Source organism: Oncorhynchus kisutch, linkage group LG14, assembly GCF_002021735.2.
Source record: "Oncorhynchus kisutch isolate 150728-3 linkage group LG14, Okis_V2, whole genome shotgun sequence".
NCBI lineage: Eukaryota > Metazoa > Chordata > Actinopteri > Salmoniformes > Salmonidae > Oncorhynchus > Oncorhynchus kisutch.
In genome coordinates this window covers 51,354,870-51,377,847 of record NC_034187.2, presented here as the reverse complement: position 1 = coordinate 51,377,847, position 22,978 = coordinate 51,354,870, and the positions used below count along the sequence as shown (strand labels likewise).

Genomic DNA, 22,978 nt, shown 5'->3' with positions numbered 1-22,978 from the left:
TCCTGCCTTTCTAGAGAGTTTTTCCTAGCCAGCGGAAAAACTTCTACATCTGCATTGCTTGCTGTTTGGGGTTTTAGGCTGGGTTTTTGTATATGACTTCTGCTGATTTTGATTTGAAAAAGTTACAAAAAAAAGGCATGCGCTGTTCCTTGCCTTAAGCTGGACATCATTCACAAGGGATAATATATCATCCACAAGTGACAGGCTAATATTGTGACCCATCAGACTATTCTTGATTTAATCTTGTCTTTACATATACTAAATGATATATAAGTGAAATTGATTTAGAATGGACCATTATCATGTACTTCTCTATCATGCACCTACAGTATATTTAAATAGTGAATGGAGGACACTATTCCCACGGTTTATTTTCATGCCAGCCAGGTAGGCTGCACTCCTGTTGTAAAGAGAAGCAATGTGCTTCATATTAGGAAGGTTGAGAAAGAAATATAGTACGCCTAGCCTATTGAAAGTTGATGGGATCCTCTTTTTAATGAAGGCCATCCCTCTGTTTCCTCACGCAATTGCATAGCCTATAGAAATGTTGCGCAACATGAGCTCATGGGCCGTCATTAATTGTTTGATTCGATTTTCGATTACATTTTTATTGGTGTCAGAGTGATTAGAGGGACAATAGAGTGCTGAGTACTTGGCAGTTAGCAAGTTTGGTCATTAGTAACCTACCATCAGCAGCATCAAAGCTTGGAGAAGCCTAATTACCGTGACAAAACGGTCATGTGGAATTTGACTGCCGCCCTGACTTGTGATTGCCGGTGTGGTAATAATACGGTCACCGTAACAGCCCTAGTCATGAATAACTTCAGATAAACAAACCTGTGATTATTTAACAGTGAACACCTGTATTCTTTACAGACATTTTGTCACGGTCCTGAAGGACTTTCAGGAATGTGTGACTACAATTGCGGGCACCTTTTACGGAGAGGTACACCTACTCTATATCACTTACACAAGGTCACAAATTAAAATCAATTGGCTACAGTGTAAAGCAGCTCAGTCACATGATTGGTCAGACGTCATGTGGTGTTACTTTACCTCCAATGGCATTGCACCTGGAGGTGATCTCCCACAGTACCAGGGCCATGGAGTAAACGTCTGTCTGCTTGAACGACTCAATGTTTTCCAGGTTGATTCTGGACTCCAGCACCTCAGGGGCCATGTACCTGGCAGTGCCCACCTGTAGGGTAAGACCAACAAGGACAAGATGTTAGCCTATTCAGTGGATCATTATCAAAACTGTTCTGTTCTATTCTATTCTATTCTATTCTGTTCTATTCTATTATTTTCTATTCTACTCTGTTTTGTTCTGTTCTATTGTATTCTGTTCTGTTATATTCTACTCGATTCTAATGCTATTTACAGTAGAATATGCATGATTGCTTCCAGAGGTAGTACTGTACAGTACCATGTACCACTACAATTCAATTGCAATTTTAACTGACAGCCTGGTCGGATACATGTCTTCCCTGTTTCTTCCCCCCACTGTATTATAAGACACTACGAAGAGACAATGGGTGCATTAAACACCAAAGGGGCACCCTCTAAAGAAGCTCACGATGACTACTTTTCATAACAAAGTCACAATGACCCTGTCCTACTGCTGTACAACAGTCTAATGGTTCTATTAGAACTCCATCAGGCCTGTTTGCCTAGTTACTGTAATAAAACAAAAAAGCAGCACTTGCTCTATGGATATTACTAACCTGTTGTCCAGAAGAGGAGCCCCCATGAGTAAGTAAGCCAGTCTGAAATGGCACCCTATTCCCTATATAGTGCACTAATCATAGGCAATATGGTAACATTTTGGATGCACCGTGAGTTGAAAGGAGAGACAGGAGGGAAGAACCTGTACCTGTCCACTGTTGGCCAGCTCGTCCACAGACAGCGAGTTGTCCAGACGCAGACCCAGTCCGAAGTCACACAGGACACAGGTGAGGTCCCCCTTCACCAGGATGTTGGAGCTCTTGATGTCCCGGTGGACGATGGGCACCTTGTAGCGTCCACACAACGTGTGGTCACTATGTAGGTGGGCCACGCCCCTTGCCAGCGACCCCCCCAGCAACCACAGGTCGTCCCAGCTGATGACGTGGCGCGTCAGGTACTCCTGGAGGTTGCCCCGGGGGTGGTAGGCCGTGATCAGCCAATACTGTTTCTCCACCTTGTGGTCCTCTGCGGTCAGGAAGTGCAGGACGTTCTCGTGGCGCAGGTCGGCGTCCGAGAATATGTCCTTCTCGTTCTTCCACGAGGCATATTCCTCATCTGCAAAGATTTTGACGGCGACGGTCTCGAAGTGTTCGCCAGCCCCCGTGGCGCCCTGCTTCAGCTTGGCCTTGTAGACCTCGGCGAAGCGGCCCTTTCCCACCTGGGCGTCCAGCTCGATGGGGAGGAGCTCCGTGTTGTGGTTGAGGTTGTTGGCGTGCGTGGAGCTGCTGTCCGAGCCGTCGTCGTCCATCATGATGGCGTGGGCATCACTGAAGTCGAGCGGCGTCTTCTTGCGCTTGGCACCGGCGCGGCGCTGGTGGTAGATGCGGTACCAATAGAAGGATGTGATGACCAGCACGGCCAGAACCAGCAGAGGAACCAGGCTGACCAGGATCACCGACACCACCTGGGAGTCTAGGGTGGAGAGGAAAGACGAGAGAAAAAGAGACAAAGGTAGATGTTATAGATTAGTTATACAATACATTGCCTATTCAGTATAAATATTGTAGAATATACCTATTCTGTAACATACAGTAGGCCCACCCCCTAGTTAGGTATATTCTACAATACTTTTAAAATTATCCACCTCTACAATTATTAGAAGTCTTCAGCCATCATAATCTACTCTAAAACTTGAGCATATTTTCACAATGACCTTTTCACTCACTATGAGTAGCTGGACTGGCCATGAAGGTGAATATCAAATAATTGTCTGTTTGTTTATTGAACTTAAGAGCCCACTGCATAAAAAACAATGACCACAAAGGACTATAGGGGATACACTAGGAAATCAATAGGAAATAGCCAAGTAGCTATATCGTCTCAGAGCATCTTGCTACGCGCAACGTAGCCTGCTCCTTTCCAGCAAATTTCCATGAGGAATGTCAGTAAGCATCTCGAAGCTACGAAGCTGAAGTTAGCTTGCTGGTCTGTTAAACACACAAATAGGCTGAACCATGCCCCAGTCAACCACATATTGTGTTCCCTTTATAGACCTAGTCTATGTCTGATTCTTATACTTTTAAGGAGTGATGTCGGTGTCTGCTAGACAGAGTAATCTGGTGAACGTTTATGTTTATGCTATGTTTGTGATCCTATTTCTGGGGATGGCAGAAGTCTCGTAAAAACATAATAAAACACAACATGTCACGCGCAATTCCAGATCCCAGATCAGTTAGGATTTAAAGGGTCGTAAATGAGTCCTTAACACGTTGTCTGAACAGGCAGACTGTGACAAGTGCTGCTGGGGTTCTATAAAAACAGACAGAGATATTAGGAACATGTTTGGCAGTGGAGGATTGTGTGTGTGTGCGCGCGTGTGTGTGTGCGCGTGCATTTGTGTGTGTTTGTATGTCTACGAATGTTTCTGTGCATACAGAACAGCAAGTACCCGTCAAGCCCTCACTCACTCGCTCCTTTTTTTCAGACAGGAAACCACATGTCTGAAATCTTCCAACGTGGCCTCAGCGGAGTTTGTTTTCTTTTTCGAAGAGCGAGAGAGAGGAGATCCGTCACAACAAACCTGTCCCTGTGCCTCTGCCATCTCTCAGTAGATACGGCCCACAAAGGAAAGCTTCCTAGTTACTAACCCCACTTAAGGCCAGGTTTGAGAATATCAATTGTATTAATACATGCACGAGCTGTTTTTCACCATTCATTGTTATGTGGTGAACATGAAGTTAGACCGTGTGCAGCAGAGCTATCCATCTTCCGCAGTGAGGGGAAATGTATTTCCATGACATCGATGTTCCCGGCGTGCGGGATGCTTTTAACTTTGGGCTCCGGAAAGTAAAGTCTGGAAAATGTATCTCTGTGTTATTACTGCTTGGATGCTGTAGTCAAAATACATTTGATTCCAAAATTGTAACGAAAGACTACAGCCAAAAGGCCTCGGCGATGCGAAACCTGTTTGCAATCTTGTATTTGGTGGGTGTACAACAGTACACACGTCAGCATTCATGTGTGACACCTTACATGACAACCTAATAAGGAATTGCATAAGTGTTTATTACAACATATGGTAGAAGAACATGCGTGAGTTACGTCAAAAGTGTTGGTGAACGATATGATCAATTGTAATAGCTAGCCTACATAACACAATCAGCCATGACATAACAGGTGACATAGCATCACATAGGGACTCACAGAAGGTGAAGAAGACATGTTTGTTGCACTCGTTTGACCAATCATAATGCTAACAAAAGGCATGACATAACAGGTGACATAGCACTGCACAACAGGTGACATAACCCTACATAGGGACTCACAGGGGGTGAAGAAAAGGTGGTCGTTGCACTCGTCCTCGGAGCAGGAGCAGATGAAGAACTGGGAGCCCATGTTATTCCTCTCCCTCATCTCACACTTGCTGTTGTTATAGTCCTCCAGCACCAGACCATGCAGCTTATGGGCTGGGTTGTGGCATATCGTGTCTATGGTGACATTGTCGTCTTTCTTCCTCCTGGAAACAAGACAACAGGAGCAATTAGTTCCACTCCAATTCATTTTTGTCAAACAGAGAGAATATTTAAGCTAGTGATAAATACAGTAATAACTGGGAAAATAACTTTAAAAAACTAAGAAACCACAATCTAAGCATTATGGTAATGATTTGATACAGAGGTCAGGTTAGGTTGTACAGAATGTATCCCCCAGTTACAAAATACCACCGTACACGTGCAGTGAATAATCCTGAAGGTGCACAAATGGACCTACAAATGGGATACTCAGGTCTCCTGCTGGGTGGTGTGGAGCGTATGTCGTGAAACCCTTTTTAAGAGGTGTTGCTGTGAACATGGCATTAGGAGTTCAGCTGACTTCAGCTCTGAATGATATAAATGTAATGAGATAATGTGGCATTGCCTTCAGCTTCGAACAGGAGGCCAAATCTAGTTCTCCCCTTTTTTTTACATTCACAAGGCAAATTTCACACGATATTTGGTGGGGTTTGTTGGTGGGGCACTTTTGGGTTTAGCTACTTAAATAAACCTTGTTCACAGCAAATGTAGTTTTTAAATGACAAAGAAAGATGATTCAGTTATGCTCTGTCACACATTAACATGCACCTAGTGTGTCACTGTACCCACTACCCAGCATGCTCTCCTAAGGTCAAGTTTAAAGGTCATTCCAACTCCCAACGAGAGATGATGAGGGGCGCTGTAGTCACTCACCAGATGCTGACACACACGTCCTCTGGATGGGGGCAGATGGATGTGATGCTACAGTCGGCCATACAGTTCCCTGTGCCCGTACAGCTGGTAGACTCAACGTCACAGAACTTACACAGAAGCTTCAGCTTCAGCATAGTCATTGATGAGGCCACTGAGGTGGAGACACAAAGAGATAGGGGGAAAAACATTAGATTGATCGTTTATAAAGGGATATGATTACGTACAGCCGTCAATAGTTTGTCCATTTAGGTTACTCATGTGTCGTCAAATATGTTCACTCTTCACTGCAGCTCTTTTACTTCCCTATTCCAAATTAATACAGGTCACTTTGAGGGTCTAAAACACAAGATAAGACATTTGACCGGGATTCGAGGTAAACGCCGCAGATGTTGGCTCAAATGGAAATTACCTTTAAATGTTTTGGATTGAACCTCGGGCCATTGTTCGCTTTCATATACGGGCCTAAACTGTATTGACCCAACGAAGATGATAACTTTGCTCAACTTAGGAAACTGACATTTCCCTCCAATTACACAGACAAACAAAAGGCTGCAAACATCAGAAAGGCGAACTCTCTCATCTAAATGTATTACATATTAATATGAACCTTTCCTACACTGGAAGAGTATGGCCTGTTGAACATCAGTGAGTACAGTGAAACATCAACCTCACGTCTCAGTCCAGACTACATGAAGGAATTTATCATTAGTGAGAGACTTGACAATTTCCCTTTGAAAAGAATGTGTGAAACAGACAAAAGGAATGTTCCCTTCGGTACTACGTCTCGAAGTATAACTATTCCAAAAGACAGTTTTCAAAGCAAGTGATACATTTGTGTTCATGTGTTCTTCTCCAAATCATTCATTACAGTGTAACACGGTACATCCATTTTTCAACCATATGTAAAACTATTTCCCTCGAGCGCAAATTCTACCAGGTGAACAATCAGCACATTCTGCAGTGCCATCTATCTACTATGGTCGTGTTCAGACTTGACTCAGACTCAGTGGTGTGATGAGTGCCTGTGTGTGCTTGATAGTCATCTCTACTGAGACAACCGCTAGACAGACAAAAAAAACAAGCAAAGGGAACATTGAACATCAGTATGTCTTTCAGTCGAGTAGTCTCTAATTTGCACATTTGATTAGTTGCCGTCTAGCCAATTCACTTTGTGAACATCAAAAAGCAGGAGATAATGTCAGAGTGTGTGTTTGTGAGTGAGAGAAACAGCGAAAGAGAACTAATAGAGTGTATAAATGTGTGTGCGTGCATGTGTGTGTTTAAAGTCTAGGAGCGCTCCTAGTGGCAGATAACTTTAATGCAGGCACATTTAAATCAGTTTTACCATATTTTTACCAGCATGTCACATGTGCAACCAGACGAAAACGAATCCTAGACCACCTTTACTCCACACACAGAGATGCATACAAAGCTCTCCACTGCCCTCATTTGGCAAATCTGACCATAATTCTGTCCTCCTGATTCCTGTTTACAAGCAAAAACCAAAGCAGGAAGTACCAGTGACTCGCTCAATATGGAAGTGGTCAGATAACGCGGATGCTACACTACAGAATTGTTTTGCTAGCACAGACTGGAATATGTTGAGGAGTACACCTCTTCAGTCATCGGCTTCATCAATAAGTGTATTGACAACGTCGTCCCCGCAGTGACTGTACGTACATATCCCAACCAGAAGACATGGACTATAGGCAACATCTGCATTGAGTTAAAGGCTAGAGCTGCCGCTTTCAAGGAGCGGGACACTAATCCGGATGTTTATAAGAAATCCCGCTATACCCTCAGACGAACCATCAAATACAGAATTAAGATTGAAACCTACTACACAGGCTCTTACGCTTGTGGGATGTGGCAGGGCTTGAAAAATGTTACGGACTACAAAGGGAAACCCAGACGTGAGCTGTCCAGTGACGAGAGCCTACCAGACGAGCTAAATGTATTTTATGCATGCTTCGAGGCAAGCAACACTGAAGCATGCATGAGAACACCAGCTGTTCTGCATGACTGTGTGATAACGCTCTCGGTAGCCGAAGTGAACAAAACCTTTAAACAGGCCAACATTCACAAAGCAGCTGGGCCAGACGGATTACCAAAACATGTACTCAAAACATGCGCAGACCAACTGTCAAGAGTTAACCATTTTCAACCTCTCCCTGACCGAGTCTGTAATACCTACATCTTTCAAGCAGACCACCAAATGTAACCCGCCTAAATGACTACCGCCCCGTGGCACTCACGTCGGTAGCCATGAAGTCGGTAGCTGCCGCCAGGTGGTAAGAGTAGGCAACAACACGTCTGCCACGCTGATCCTTAACACTGGGGCCCCTCTGGGTTGTGTATTTAGTCCCCTCCTGTATTCCCTGTTCACCCACGACTGCGTGACCAAACACGACTTCAACACCATCATTAAGTTTGCTGACGACACAACAGTGATCACCAACAACGATGAGACGGCCTATAGGGAGGAGGTCAGAGAACTGGCAGTGTGGTGCCATGACAAGAACCTCTCCCTCAATGTAAGCAAGTCAAAGGAGCTGATCGTGGACTACAGGAAAAGGCGGGCCGAACAGGCCCCTATTAACATCAATGGGGCTGTAGTGGAGCGGGTTGACAGTTTCAAGTTCCTTGGTGTCCACATCACCAACGAACTATCATGGTCCAAACATACCAAGACAGTCGTGAAGAGGGCACGACAAAATTTGGCATGGGTCCCCAGATCCTCAAAAGCTTCTACAGCTGCACCATCGAGAGCACCCTGACCGGTTGCATCACTCACCACCTGGTATGGCAACTGCTCGGCGTCTGACAGTAAGATTCGCCCTCGCTTCATACTCGTCGCCAAACCCACTGGCTCCATGTCATCTACAAGACCCTGCTAGGTAAAGTCCCCCCTTATCTCAGCTCGCTGGTCACTATAGCATCTCCCACCTGTAGCACACGCTCCAGCAGGTATATCTCTCTAGTCACCCCCAAAACCAATTCTTTCTTTGGCCGCCTCTCCTTCCAGTTCTCTGCTGCCAATGACTGGAACGAACTACAAAAATCTCTGAAACTGGAAACACTTATCTCCCTCACTAGCTTTAAGCACCAACTGTCAGAGCAGCTCACAGATTACTGCACCTGTACATAGCCCACCTATAATTTAGCCCAAACAACTACCTCTTTCCCAACTGTATTTAATTTTAATTTATTTATTTATTTTGCTCCTTTGCACCCCATTATTTTTTATTTCTACTTTGCTCATTCTTCCATTGCTAAACTACCATTCCAGTATTTTACTTGCTATATTGTATTTACTTTGCCATCATGGCCTTTTTTGCCTTTACCTCCCTTCTCACCTCATTTGCTCACATTGTATATAGACTTGTTTATACTGCATTATTGACTGTATGTTTGTTTTTACTCCATGTGTAACTCTGTGTCGTTTTATCTGTCGAACTGCTTTGCTTTATCTTGGCCAGGTCGCAATTGTAAATGAGAACTTGTTCTCAACTTGCCTACCTGGTTAAATAAAGGTAAAAATAAATAAAATAAATAAAATAAAAAAGATTCTACAGAGGGTAGTGCGAACAGTCCAGTACATCACTGGGGCCAAGCTTTCTGCCATCCAGGACCTATATAATAGGCGGTGTCAGAGGAAAGCCTATAAAATTGTCAGAGACTCCAGTCACCCATTATAGACCCCCCCCCCTCCCTTTTGTAAACTGCTGCTACTCACTGTTTGTTATCTATACATAGTTACTTCGCCCCCACCAACATGTACATATTACCTCAATTAGCCTGTATCCCTGCACACTGAATCTGTACCCGGTGCCCCCTGTATTAGCCTCATTATTGTTATTGTTATTATGTTTGTTTTTATTATTACTTTTTATTTTAGTCTACTTGGTAAATATTTTCTCAACTCTTCTTGAACTGCACTGTTGGTTAGGCTTGTAAGAGAAGCCTTTCACGGTAAAGTCTACACTTGTTGTATTCGGCGCATGTGACAAATAAAGTTTGATTTGATTTGCGTGTGTGAGTGCGTGCTAATGTTTTACTCCCAAATAAATGATATTGGTTATCTACCTGTCCTTGCACTGCGTGTGCTGCTCCTGATAACCATTAGACGGTATGCTACTGTTTGGCTGATGTAAGAGAATACAAATCTCAGACACATGGCAACAACTGGAATCTAACTCTTCCAATCGCAATGAGTATGAGAGAATTCTGTTTTCACTTGCAATCACCATAGTGGGAACAGGGATCTTTTGGCTGCGAGATGGGGAGAGGACATCTCTATCTTTAGGGCTCCCGAGTGGTGCAGCGGTCTAAGGCACTGCATCTCAGTGCAAGAGGTGTCATTACAGTCCCTGGTTCGATTCCAGGCTGTATCACATCCGGCTGTGATCGGGTAGGATGGCCCAAAATCTCTGTAGTTACTTAATTATCGCAATAACATGTGGACAGCACATTTTGAACATAAAATCAACTATAGCCCCAAAACAGTCCACTTTGGTAAGGTAGGAAGGATCCAACAATCTTCAGGACTTTCTCACCGAGGGGTTGGAAAGTGAGAGCAAGAGAGAAAGAAAATGCAAGAGCAAGAGAAAGAGAGAGATGTTGCACCCAACTGCCAGATCACTCCCTTTTTTTCCCTCCATTTGCTCTCCTTCCAGACCTTTATGGAGTGTCTTTAGCATGTATAAAACCAGAAACGGACCAAAATCAGATGCTCCTAATTGTTAAAACAGAGATGAGGTGAAATTAAGTGAAAAGAGACGGAGGGAGAGATCTTACACACTGAATGACGTCACTACCACATAACCACAAGTCTAAGTATGATAGACTGCACAAATAGGAAGAGAAAGCTCAACCTTTTACTTGCATCAGCAGCGTCCTCGTGACACAACCGATAGTGAATCTAGGCCTGTCTGCATGTGCAGCTCGGGGATTTCCTCTTGAAGAATTCCAGTCGCCGAGAGCTAAGTTCAGCCAAGCGAAATGGGTGAGGATTGGGTCTGTGTTTAAAACGACAGCTTATTACCCATATAAAGCACTAATTTTGAGCAGGCAATGGTCAAAAGTAGTTTGCTATATAGAGAATAGGGCACCATTTGGGACGCGCTTGGGTCTCCGCTGTGTTTGACCGGCTGGCAGGGGGTGAACCTGATAGAGCCACTTTGTCAGGTCACGTGTCCAACCATGTTAAAATAATCAACCATCTCTCTCTCTAGAGAGCAAATACGGTTCTCTTCCCTCAAACTTCCTCACAGTGCAGTAGTATACTGTATTACTCTATGCCAGAGAATATCAACGCTACTGACTTAGGAGAGAATGTTGTACTCCTGTACCAGGACAAAACACCTACTGTAGCTGTTCCCAATCTGCAGGGTGGAGTAGAGCTGCGGCTTAAAGCAACAGAAATACAACCTGCAAGTCTGAAAACCAGGGTAACTGGAACAGATCATACAACCTGCAAGTCTGAAAACCAGGGTAACTGGAGCAGATCATTCAACCTGCAAGTCTGAAAACCAGGGTAACTGGAGCAGATCATTCAACCTGCAAGTCTGAAAACCAGGGTAACTGGAGCAGATCATACAACCTGCAAGTCTGAAAACCAGGGTAACTGGAGCAGATCATACAACCTGCAAGTCTGAAAACCAGGGTAACTGGAGCAGATCATACAACCTGCAAGTCTGAAAACCAGGGTAACTGGAGCAGATCATTCAACCTGCAAGTCTGAAAACCAGGGTAACTGGAGCAGATCATACAACCTGCAAGTCTGAAAACCAGGGTAACTGGAGCAGATCATACAACCTGCAAGTCTGAAAACCAGGGTAACTGGAGCAGATCATACAACCTGCAAGTCTGAAAACCAGGGTAACTGGAGCAGATCATACAACCTGCAAGTCTGAAAACCAGGGTAACTGGAGCAGATCATACAACCTGCAAGTCTGAAAACCAGGGTAACTGGAGCAGATCATTCAACCTGCAAGTCTGAAAACCAGGGTAACTGGAGCAGATCATACAACCTGCAAGTCTGAAAACCAGGGTAACTGGAGCAGATCATACAACCTGCAAGTCTGAAAACCAGGGTAACTGAAGCAGATCATACAACCTGCAAGTCTGAAAACCAGGGTAACTGAAGCAGATCATACAACCTGCAAGTCTGAAAACCAGGTTAACTGGAGCAGATCATACAACCTGCAAGTCTGAAAACCAGAGTAACTGGAGCAGATCATTCAACCTGCAAGTCTGAAAACCAGGGTAACTGGAGCACATCTAGAGAAGCCACATCCACTGCAGCTGGCAGCATTCATAAGGCAGTACAGCCAGTGAAGTAAACATGGTGTCAGGATATTGCAGAGGGATACTAGGCTATATTCTGTTATTGCTATTTCTAGGGTGCAGTGTACATGTCTGACTTGCTAAATCATAAGCAAACAAATAAAGGCATTACAGTTAAGTTCTGCAGAGGAGTACAATTTTGAATTTGGCCTGAAGTGGTTTGTAGTGTGTTATAGAGTTATAACAGAACAGCTAAGAATGAACTTGGGCTGAGAGCTGGTAGTAGAGTGAGAGGTGGTAGAGTTAGGAGTAATTATATCATTAGAAAAACTCCTCTCAAAGTGTATGTTATTTAAGCCCAAGGAGGCGGGCTATGGTGTGGATGAATGCTGGTAATTGTGACCCAGGGCAAAATATAATTGCAGATGTGGGGGAGAGAGGATTATAAGAAGTCAAAGCTGTTTGGTACCATTGGGACATGTTTGGAGTTGGAGACAGAGGCAATAGATGACAATTTATGATATGTCTACCTTGCAAATGATAGACCAAATATAATTCCAACATCCAGTGTCAACAACGCACATCAGAATGAAAAGTCCCATTGGTCGGACGACCATGCATGTTTTCTCCTGCAACAGGTGGTGTAGCTAAACCTCCTCCCACTGTGTTAAGCAACCCCTTCAACACACAACAGGGTAACTGTACCTACTTCCTCTTTACAAAAACATCATTCTACACACTCAAATGCTTTTCTGATGTGAGTTCCTCTTGGAAAATACTAGTGCTTACTTGAATCATTGAACATAGACATTATGTTCATACATTCCAACCCCACTTTAGTACAAAAATGAGGATTTGGGTATAAACGTACCACCGTTCCTGAATTCCTGATATTGAACAACACTGACTGCGTAGTTTGTATACATTAAATACTTCTATGCATACAAATTGCAGTAACACCAGCTAATATATTTTTGAGTTTTAGCTCAAACGAGCTGAACATTTCGCCTTCCACCAAAATATATAGTTTTATGGCTGGATTATGTTTGACCACCTGCTACAAAAAAACTGAATGACAATTTTGAAGAAACGTGTGTCAACGTTCGTTACAACAACCTCAGAAATGTTTCAATAATTACTTGATTACCTCGATAACACTAACCAACCACCAACATTCATAGGTTACTTTAAATAAATAAACGTAAAACTCACTTTTCTGTTCTAGCAGAATACTACCAAACATTATCGTTCCCCACCAGAAAGCGGAAAAACGAAGTAGCTCCATTTAGAAACGGACTATAAACTCCTCTTCTTTTCATTTACTAAAGCCTTGATAAAAGTAAATATCCAGACTTTAATTTGAGACGTTCTTCGGGGGGTTTCTTCGGGTCTGCCTGTTGCTCTCATGCGTCTCTCAAGCAGCGTCCGGTTAGAAAAGTAAATAGTGCAGGCAGAACTTGTCGTATATGAGTCAGACAGTATGTATGCACTTTTCATGAAACAGGAAATCTTCAGAAAGGGCAGGACTGTTTTTTTCTTCTTCTCTGGGCTACTTCTGAACTTCTGGGCTTGTGGCTCGCTGGTCTTGAAACATGTTATTATGGCCACAAAACCTATAGCAAGGCAAAACTTGAAATGACACGTTCCAAAATAGATGGCAATGACTTCAAAAGAAGTTAGGATAAGTGCACATCCAAACAAAACATAAGAATTTAACACCTCTCTACTTACAATTCTGCAACATTCTTGACGTTTTTACACACTTCACTGTGCCATTTACCATAACACACAAATGATTGATCAGCCAAAATACAGCTGTGTCTGTCAGCAAATGAATGACAACATTACATAACTTCTTTACTTGCTTTACTAGCACTTTTTCACATGGACCCCTGATACATTGTCCCCCTCCTGCATATCTCTCTTCCTGAGGAAAGCTATTATTCATCAGAGGGGGGACAGTTAGAGGTGGTGAGTGGCCTGGGTGAGTGCTCCTTGATGTTCCCCTGTGTTGGTTTGATGGGTGGTACTCAGGGGTTAAGTCCACTGTTAACACCCATAAATTACTGGTTTATTACTGGGCTTCGCCAGCATATGTTTTCGCTTGGAATACTCAAGCCATGATGTCAGGCTTCAGACCTGACCTTATGAACTCTCTACAGATGTCGTCTCTACCTCTCTACACGATAAGGTATGGCTGCCTTTCATTGCAGTGCTATAAAAGTCACATAATATACTCATAGTTATTTTTCTGTGTTTATCCCACTGACAAGATTTTCTGTATAAAATACGATTTGTTTATAGTGTGCAAACCTTTACGTTTTGTGGCGAGTGTCTGTTTTTGTCTGTGTGCATTTGTGTGTGTGTGAACATGCATGAATTTGTATTTATTTAAATTTTTAATTGAAACTTTCTTTAACTAGGCAAGTCAGTTAAGAACAAATTCTTATTTACAATGACAGCCTACCCCGGCCAAACCCGGACGACGCTGGGCCAATTATGCAACTTTAAAAAAACGGTTGCAGGTTGGAGGGCCAACTAACAAATGTAGATCGGAGGGCCATCAAACAAAATAGATCAATGAAGCACGGGTAAACTGCGCGAGTATCTACAACTCTCTGAGGGCTGGATATAGTAGGGGCCATAGGGCACCTATGGGCAGGTGCGTCGGTCGCGTCGTTACACGTGCATGCATATGTGTTTGTATGAGCGTGTATACTGTGTTAAAAATATGACATACACACACAGACACACACACACTTACACATACACCACACATGCACGCAGCACTCGCTTGCACAAAGCCGGCTCTAGCCTTTTTGGGTGCCCTAAGCAAGATCTGCAAAACATTTCAGTGGCCACCTCTTGATGGAGGAGAGAAGAAAAAAAATACTTTTTTTATGTTAATTTCCTGAAATTCTATACATTTTGCCATGGGGCGTAGAGAAAACTTTGCAATTTCATAACACATTTCCTGCAATTTTACTCATTTTGCAATGGGCATAGAGAAGAAATGTGCAGTTTTACAGCACAATTATACCCATTATGCCATTGGGTGGAGAGAAATGTTTACACTTTTAAAGCAAATTTCCTTCAAATGTATACATTTTGTAACGACTTAGGCAATGTTAATATAATATTTTAGTGAGAATAACTAACCCCCTGGAGGTTTGCCCCTTAGACAAACAACACTGTTAAAATTAAGTACTTTGAAATACTAAAACTTAGTGGCAACTGAGCTGCCACCACCTTAGAGACAGAACCTTAACTTTGCTGGAGTATTGAAACACATGGATGTGAGGGTATTGGGACAGATTTAAAGGGACATTTCAACATTTTCATAATCTCCAGCACCACCTCAACATCAACATATGTGAAAATGTTTCTATGTTTTGTAGTGAAAAATATAGAGGAAGATAAGTGTTTCCAATGACATCATCAACCAATTAATAGACCATTAGGAGGCAATTAGTAGGCAATGCCTACATATATTTGGTTAAAATCACACGATGCATACTGATGATGTCTTGGAAACACTTGTCTTCCTCTATCTTTTTTACTACAAAACATACAAACACAATTTTCACACATGTTGATGTTTGGGTGGTGCTGGAGATGATGAATATGACATTGACATTTTTTACATTTTCTCTTTAAGGTGTACTGAAACATTCATCCTGAGGTGTTCTGAAACATGACGTGGTATGTTGTAATGCCACTTAATCAAGTGTTGTGCAACACCTTGCCAGAGACTTGGAGCACTAACCCAGAAAAGGTTGAAAACACTATTATGGTGTTTTGAGTCCCGTGTAGTGCAGAATTAAATATATTCTCTTTTAGTGTTGTTTACACTCTCTAAAGCTCCTAAACACGATGATGGTGTTTCGAGTCTTGTCTAGTGCAGAATTAGAACCCTTCTTCTGGAGTTTCCAAATACTGTAATTACTGATTAACTCCTCATTGGTAATTCCAATAGGTCCAATGCTCAGTATAATGCTCAAACAAGGAACAAGAGAAAATATTGTTTTGTGAAAATACTATTTAATACATTTGTCCAGGATAATAATTATTGAGGACAAAATTTGAAGCTTGAAATGCTTTCTCTTTTCTTTGCAACTGATCAAATGACAACAAAACATTTATAGGTCTTTCCCATTTTCTATATCTACAAAGTAAGACAGTTCCAAGATCTGTGAGGTACAGTATTTATTATATTAGTAGTCTTCCAAATGAATGGAAATATGGCATGATATTTCACATTCATGGAAAAACAATACAGGCAGCGACTGCCAATGTCAGCAGTAGCACATACAAAACGTGTACAAAATTTCACTCCACGGTTCAACGCAATCCACCAGTCATACATCATGCGAATGCATCTGACCTGATTCTTTATATTCAGATGATGGTACATGGCTGTCACGCCCTGGTCGAAGTATTTTGTGTTTATCTTCATTTATTTGATCAGGCCAGGGTGTGGCATGGGTTTTTGTCTGTGGTGTGTATGTATTGGGATTATAGCTTAGTGGGGTGTTCTATTAAGTCTATGGCTGTCTGAAGTGGTTCTCAATCAGAGGCAGGTGTTTATCGTTGTCTCTGATTGGGAACCATATTTAGGCAGTCATATTCTTTGAGTGTGTCGTGGGTGATTGTCCTTAGTGTCCTTGTTCCTGTCTCTGTGTTTGCACCAGATAGGACTGTTTCGGTTTTCGTTAAGTTCATTTACGTTCTTTGTTTTGTAGTGTTTATTGATTCGTGTTTTTACGTTTGTTTATTAAACATGGATCGCAATCTACACGCCGCATTTTGGTCCGACTCTCCTTCACCACAAGAGAACCGTTACAATGGCATGCTAAGTTGTTCAGATGGAATCACAGTACAGTTGATATGATTGACAGTTGAGTTGACATTAGTCTGTGATTCTTGTCTTGATTGGCTTTGGTTAAGGACTGGCCAGCCGATGGGTAACATAGTTGGTATATAAAAAAAAATCAGCAGGGAGACAGAGAAATAGTCAATAATAACAATCCTGATATTACATGAAAGCATAATTAGGTTATCAAATCCTACAATATTAATAAATTGCAATATGAATATACAATTATTAAACATCGGCAGCAAGCAAAATGCATATGTGATTAAGCTATGCAAATACAGCAACAGATAACAATATAGGTAACACTTTACTTGACACACAGTGTCATAACACGGTATGACATGGTCAGAACCATGCCAGAATATGTCATAACAGATGACATAACTTGTCATAACCTGTCATAATATGGTCATTACACTGTCATGACCCATATATTTACACCTGTTGTGACATATATTGTGTTGTTTTATGGCTGGTTATGACACCTACATTTATTGAAATTAGTTGTTTCACTGCCAGTCATGTTTTTTTTGTCATATTTTAAATAACATGTAGAAAATACACTTTATGACACTGTCATGAAGCATTATAACCATCCTTTGTCACTTTACTTAGACTAAGAAAATACACTTTAAGACAATGTCCAGAAGCATTTTGACCATCCTGTGTTACTTTACTTGGAATAAGAAAATACATTTGATTCTAGGACCAAGATTATAACGAAACACTACAGTCAAAATGCCTCTGCGATGTAAAACCTGTTTGCAATCTTGTACCCAAAGGTTGCAAGATCGAATCCCCGAGCTGACAAGGTAAAAATCTGTTGTTCTGCCCCTGAACAAGGCAGTTAACCCACTGTTCCTAGGCTGTCATTGAAAATGACTGACTTGCCTAGTTAACTGACTTGCCTAGTTAAATACAGGTTAAAAAAAAAATATATATATATATATATTTGGAGGGTGTACAACAGTAAACAAATGTTAGCATTCATGTGTGACACCTTACATGACAACCTAATATGGAATTGCATAAGCGTTTATTACAACATATGGTAGAAGAACATGTGTGAGTTACGTCAAATTGTTGGTAAACTATATGATCAATTGTAATAGCTAGCCTACATAACACAATCAGCCATGACATAACAGGTGACATAGCATCACATAGCATCACAATCTAGAAACCTTTCGGTTACTGGTCCAACGCTCTAACCACGAGGCTACCTGCCGGCCTATAAAGGTGAAGAAGTTGTTGCACTCGCATGACCAATCATAATGCCTACAAAAGGCAACCTTGAGGATGTCATAACAGGTGACATTGCACTACATAGCAGGTGACATAGCACTACAGAGGGACTCACAGGGGGGGAAGAAAAGGTGGTCGTTGCACTCGTCCTCGGAGCAGGAGCAGATGAAGAACTAGGAGCCCATGTTATTCCTCTCCCTCATCTCACACTTGCTGTTGTTATAGTCCTCCAGCACCAGACCATGCAGCTTATGGGCTGGGTTGTGGCATATCGTGTTTATGGTGACATTGTCGTCTTTCTTCCTCCTGGAATCAAGACAGGAGCAATTAGTTCCACTCCAATTCATTTTTGTCAAACAGAGAGAAAATTTAAGCTAGTGATAAATACAGTAATAAAAGGGAAAATAACTTTTAAAATCTAAGAAACCGCATTCTAAGCATTATGGTAGTGATTTGATACAGAGGTCAGGTTAGGTTGTACAGAATGTATCCCCCAGTTACAAAATACCACTGTACACGTGCAGTGAATAATCCTGAAGGTGCACAAATGGACCTACAAATGGGATACTCAGGTCTCCTGCTGGGTGGCGTGGAGCGTATGTCATGAAACCCTTTTTAAGAGGTGTTGCTGTGAACATGGCATTAGGAGTTCAGCTGACTTCAGCTCTGAATGCTATATATGTAATGAGATAATGTGGCATTGCCTTCAGCTTCGAACAGGAGGCCAAATCTAGTTCTCCCCTTTCTTTAGTGGGATTAGTGGGTGGGGCACTTTTGGGTTTAGCTACTTAAATAAACCTTGTTCACAGCAAAAGTCATATTTAAATGACAAATCACCAAACAAGATGATTATTTTCTGCCCTGTCACACATTAACATGCTCATAGTGTGTCACTGTACCCACTACCCAGCATTCTCTCCTACGGTCAAGTTTAAAGGTCATTCCAACTGAGGGGTACTGTAGTCACTCACCAAATGCTGACACACACGTCCTCTGGATGGGGGCAGATGGCTGTGATGCTACAGTTGGTCAAACAGTTCCCTGTGCCCATACAGCTGGTAGACTCAATGTCATATAATTTACACAGACGCTTCAGCTTCAGCATAGTCATTGATGAGGCCACTGAGGTGGAGACACAAAGAGATAGGGGGAAAGACATTAGATTGATCGTTTATAAAGGGATATGATTACGTACAGCAGTCAATAGTTTGTCCATTTAGATTACTCATGTGTCGTCAAATATGTTCAATCTTCACTGCAGCTCTTTACTTCCCTATTCCAAATTAATACAGGTCACTTTGAGGGTCTAAAACACAAGATAAGACATTTGACCGGGATTTCATTTGATTGCGCTCAAATACAGCTTTTAAAGGCAATGTTACCGTGTTCGCGGAGATCGCATTCGAGGTAAACCCTGCAGAATTTGGCTCAAATGGAAATTACCTTTAAATGTTTTGGCTTGAACCCCAGTCATTATTTGCTTTCTTAAATGGGCCTAAACTGTATTGACCCAGAGAAGATGATAACTTTGCTTGACTTAGGAAACTGACAGTTCCCTCCAAATACACAGACAAACAAAAGGCCAACAAACATCAGAAACTTTCTCATCTAATATATTACATATTAATATGAACATTTCCTACACTGGAAGAGTATGGCCTGTTGAACATCAGTGAGTACAGTGAAACATTAACCTCACCTCTCAGTCCAGACTACGTGAAGGAATGTATCATTATTGTGAGACTGACAATTTCACTTTGTAAAGGATATGTGAAACAGACAAAAGGAATGTTCCCTTTGGTTGGGCTTTATTTTGTCATAAAAAATTACATAATAGTCATGCTATCCCGTGTTTTACTGTTTAAAGAATTGTCTCTTGTTATATGCTAGTGTTTTTTCTAACCTGATACAAACTGGCCTCGTGCGATCTTAAATCTGCACAGACAACTAATTGCATTTAAAAAAACTGTCTGCTGACTGCCATGTATTCAAAAGGATGTATTTTTCTATCAAATCAGAGACCTGACTATGTTTGTGAAGGTTTCAACTCTGAAACATTCTTGGTGAAGGTTGGTTGCTTCATTTTCAAAAACTTTTTACAATTTTGGTTTGAAATAATCTGCAGTCTCTCTCTTCCTATAGAATTGCAACCACAATTTGGTGACGAGGATGGGATGACTAACTCTGCTTGCTTCCGAGGAGACTGATGTTAAACTGTGTGCGCAGGAGCTGCATTAGGCATGGTTTAGTGAGTGGATACGCAATTCTGAACAGACAATAAATTACGGTGTAACGGCCGTTGGTGGAAGAAGGTGAGGACCAAGGTGCAGCGCGGTAAGTGTTCATCTTGTTTATTTAACTGAACATTGAATAACCAAAAGAACAAAGAGAACAACCGAAACAGTTCTGTCAGGTGAAACAAACACTAAACAGAAAATAACTACCCACACCACACAGGTGGGAAAAGGCTACCTAAGTATGATTCTCAATCAGAGACAACGATAGACAGCTGCCTCTGATTGAGAACCACACCTGGTGTAACGCCCGGGGTGTAGTGGAGAAAGAAGTCAGGCACAGGAAGCAGAGTTCAGGGTAGCGCTACTTTTAATACATAGAATGCCCACCCTAGTCACACCCTGGGCTAACCAAAATAGAGAATAAAAATCTCTCTATGGCCAGGGCGTGACATATGGATGAAACTGATTTTCTTTTAAACATTATATAAAATCCTGTTCTAAGAACAGGTTGTGCACATTATGACTTTTTTGTAGCAAAAACACCCCTAGTTAGAAATGTTATTGTTGTAGAGTTATTTCTGAATAGGGGATGTCCTAGAAGTAATTATAGGGCAAACATCCTTTTGAAGCAGCGTGACTCTGTAGGAGCAGGGGACATCTCTGATTGGGATCTTTCGAGAAGTATCCTGGTTAGAGACAGGGGTTGTGATACTCTGTTGAAGCAGAGAAGCGGCCATGGGATGATATGATACAACTACGAGTCATGTGATTCCAGGGCACAATCCTGAGATAGACAAACACAAATATTCCTGCAGATTTGATATATGTATATGTGAAATTAAAAAAAACATTCTACAAGAAAATGTTTTGTACTGCTAAACAGTTGGTTATGATTGGGAAACTAGATATAAATGGAAACCCTACACGGAAACGTGCATTGGAGGAACTACCATATGGGTACAACATTTAAAATGACATAGATTAATTCAAAAGTATTTTGATGGAGAAGAATTTACTCTTTTCAAATGATAAGAAAGGAATGACGTTCCTAACCAAATACTGTTCATTTTGTATGTTTGTTTTTGTTTCCTGAGTGTGTGTATTGACGAGAGATTTATATTATGGATGGACGATGGACCCTATCAGCTCGACTGGCTGCACTGTGTGATTGAATAAAGGAACACATATTCTCCAGTAGTAAATTGGCAGACATTCCAGTATTGGTTATAATACAAGGTATCAAAACCTTTACCAATTAAAAGGCTCAAATACCATAACTACTCTCTGGGGAAGTGGGTATCACTAGCTTGGAAAATTATTAAATTGGCATATATTAGAGCCGTGAGTGAGTAAATCTAAACACTCTGACCACGGTCAGGAAGAGGTAAACTGTAGCAAAGCCATAGATGCACTAAAAGAAGCACAAAATTATTCTATCAATTCGGCTCAAATATGAAAAAATCCAATCATGGATAAATCTGGCAGCATTTCCCCACTGACGGGAAATATGCGAGAGCCGATACAAATTCATTGTTTCAACTAATTATGACAATTTGTTAGTTACACTAACCTTATGAACCGCATAGCATATCATTATAGCAGTATTTACTGGTATTATATGTTAGCTAGCTACCTAACATTAGTTGGCTACTAATACATCAAACTTGAAAATAAAACCTAATATAACTCAAACGGAAAGCATTTGCATTTTTGCGCAGTCCAGGCAGTGCTGAGAGGAACTCTATGCAATCTAACTACCCAACGTTTATTGACTTGATTATTCACGTCATTCTCAGATCAACCCTGCTCCTCGGCCAGAGTGGCCAGTGTACACTCTGAACCGTCTGAATTTTCAAACACCCGAAGTTGTAGTAATTTGTTAACAAGCTAGCAAGAGGCTGCATAGCAACAGCATCAAAGCTCAGCTGAAAGGTTACCGTTTGTTTACAGTATACTAAAATGAACTAATAGTATATATTATGAAGTATATACTCATTGAGTATGTGTTATATAGTATATTAGTATGGGTATTTGTACACAGCTTGGGTATGTGAGGATATTGCTAAAAATGTGTATGTATGTTTTGATTGCAGGTTTTAAACCTGCTATCAAAATGGATATTGAGGGGGTAGTGGAAAAATACGGAAAAGTGAGTGTAGGGGCAATATTGGCAAAATGTATAACAGGAAAGTATTATATTTATTGGGGACACAGGAAGAATCGAAAGCGATATGACTACTACCCATGTTACTGATTATTAGCATGAAAAGATAAAGAAACTCATATGCCAGACATCACCACATTAGTAAACTATTTGGTAGAGCAGAAGGCAGCATAAAACAAGAGATAACATATTTGGGGGTTTGTATTTCTGAAGGCCCGAATCACATTACACGTGATCGAGTAGGAACAATACGTTCTTTGGCAAAACCAAACAGTCCCTGTAGACTCGAGAAAACACTAGGGGTTTTAATCTTGTGAGACACTTTATTCCGTCTTCTTCTAAAATAGATTTATACAATTGACGAAAGGGACGAGGGGTCACGAGTAATTAAAGTGGTCTCCCTATGGACAGAAGTTATCATGTTTGTTTGACTGTAATTTAAAACTTTTTGTTCACCTGGTAAAGTAAACGTTGGTCGGAAAGACAGAGGTATAGTAGAGATTGTGAGGGCTTCTGAGTTAAAGTAAACAGAGAACCCAACTCCTCATCTCTCAGCCACCACTACTTATGCTGCAATAGTTTATGTGTTGGAGGGCTGAGGTCAGTCTGTTATATCTGGAGTATTACTCCTGTCTTGTCCGATGTCCAGTGTGAATTTAAGTACTCTCTCTCTCTCTCTCTCTCTCTCTCTCTCTCTCTCTCTCTCTCTCTCTCTCTCTCTCTCTCTCTCTCTCTGTGAGGACTTGAGCCTTAGGACCATACGTCAGGACTAGCGATC

The 22,978-nt window shown here is 41.6% G+C and overlaps 1 protein-coding gene across 1 annotated transcript in view; it reads right to left on the bottom strand.

The window, feature by feature from the left end:
* The window catches only part of LOC109903742 (TGF-beta receptor type-2-like), a 30,033-nt gene extending 16,668 nt beyond the window's left edge, over window positions 1-13,365 (bottom strand). Inside the window, exons 1-5 of the mRNA XM_020500639.2 lie at window positions 12,891-13,365; window positions 5,391-5,541; window positions 4,491-4,681; window positions 1,874-2,637; window positions 1,057-1,198 (exon numbers count right to left, since the gene is read on the bottom strand). Of these exons, the coding sequence (XP_020356228.1) occupies window positions 1,057-1,198; window positions 1,874-2,637; window positions 4,491-4,681; window positions 5,391-5,541; window positions 12,891-12,963 (1,321 nt within the window). The 5' untranslated portion in view covers window positions 12,964-13,365. The remainder of the gene's footprint in view (window positions 1-1,056; window positions 1,199-1,873; window positions 2,638-4,490; window positions 4,682-5,390; window positions 5,542-12,890) is intronic.
* Window positions 13,366-22,978: the final 9,613 nt, after the last annotated feature.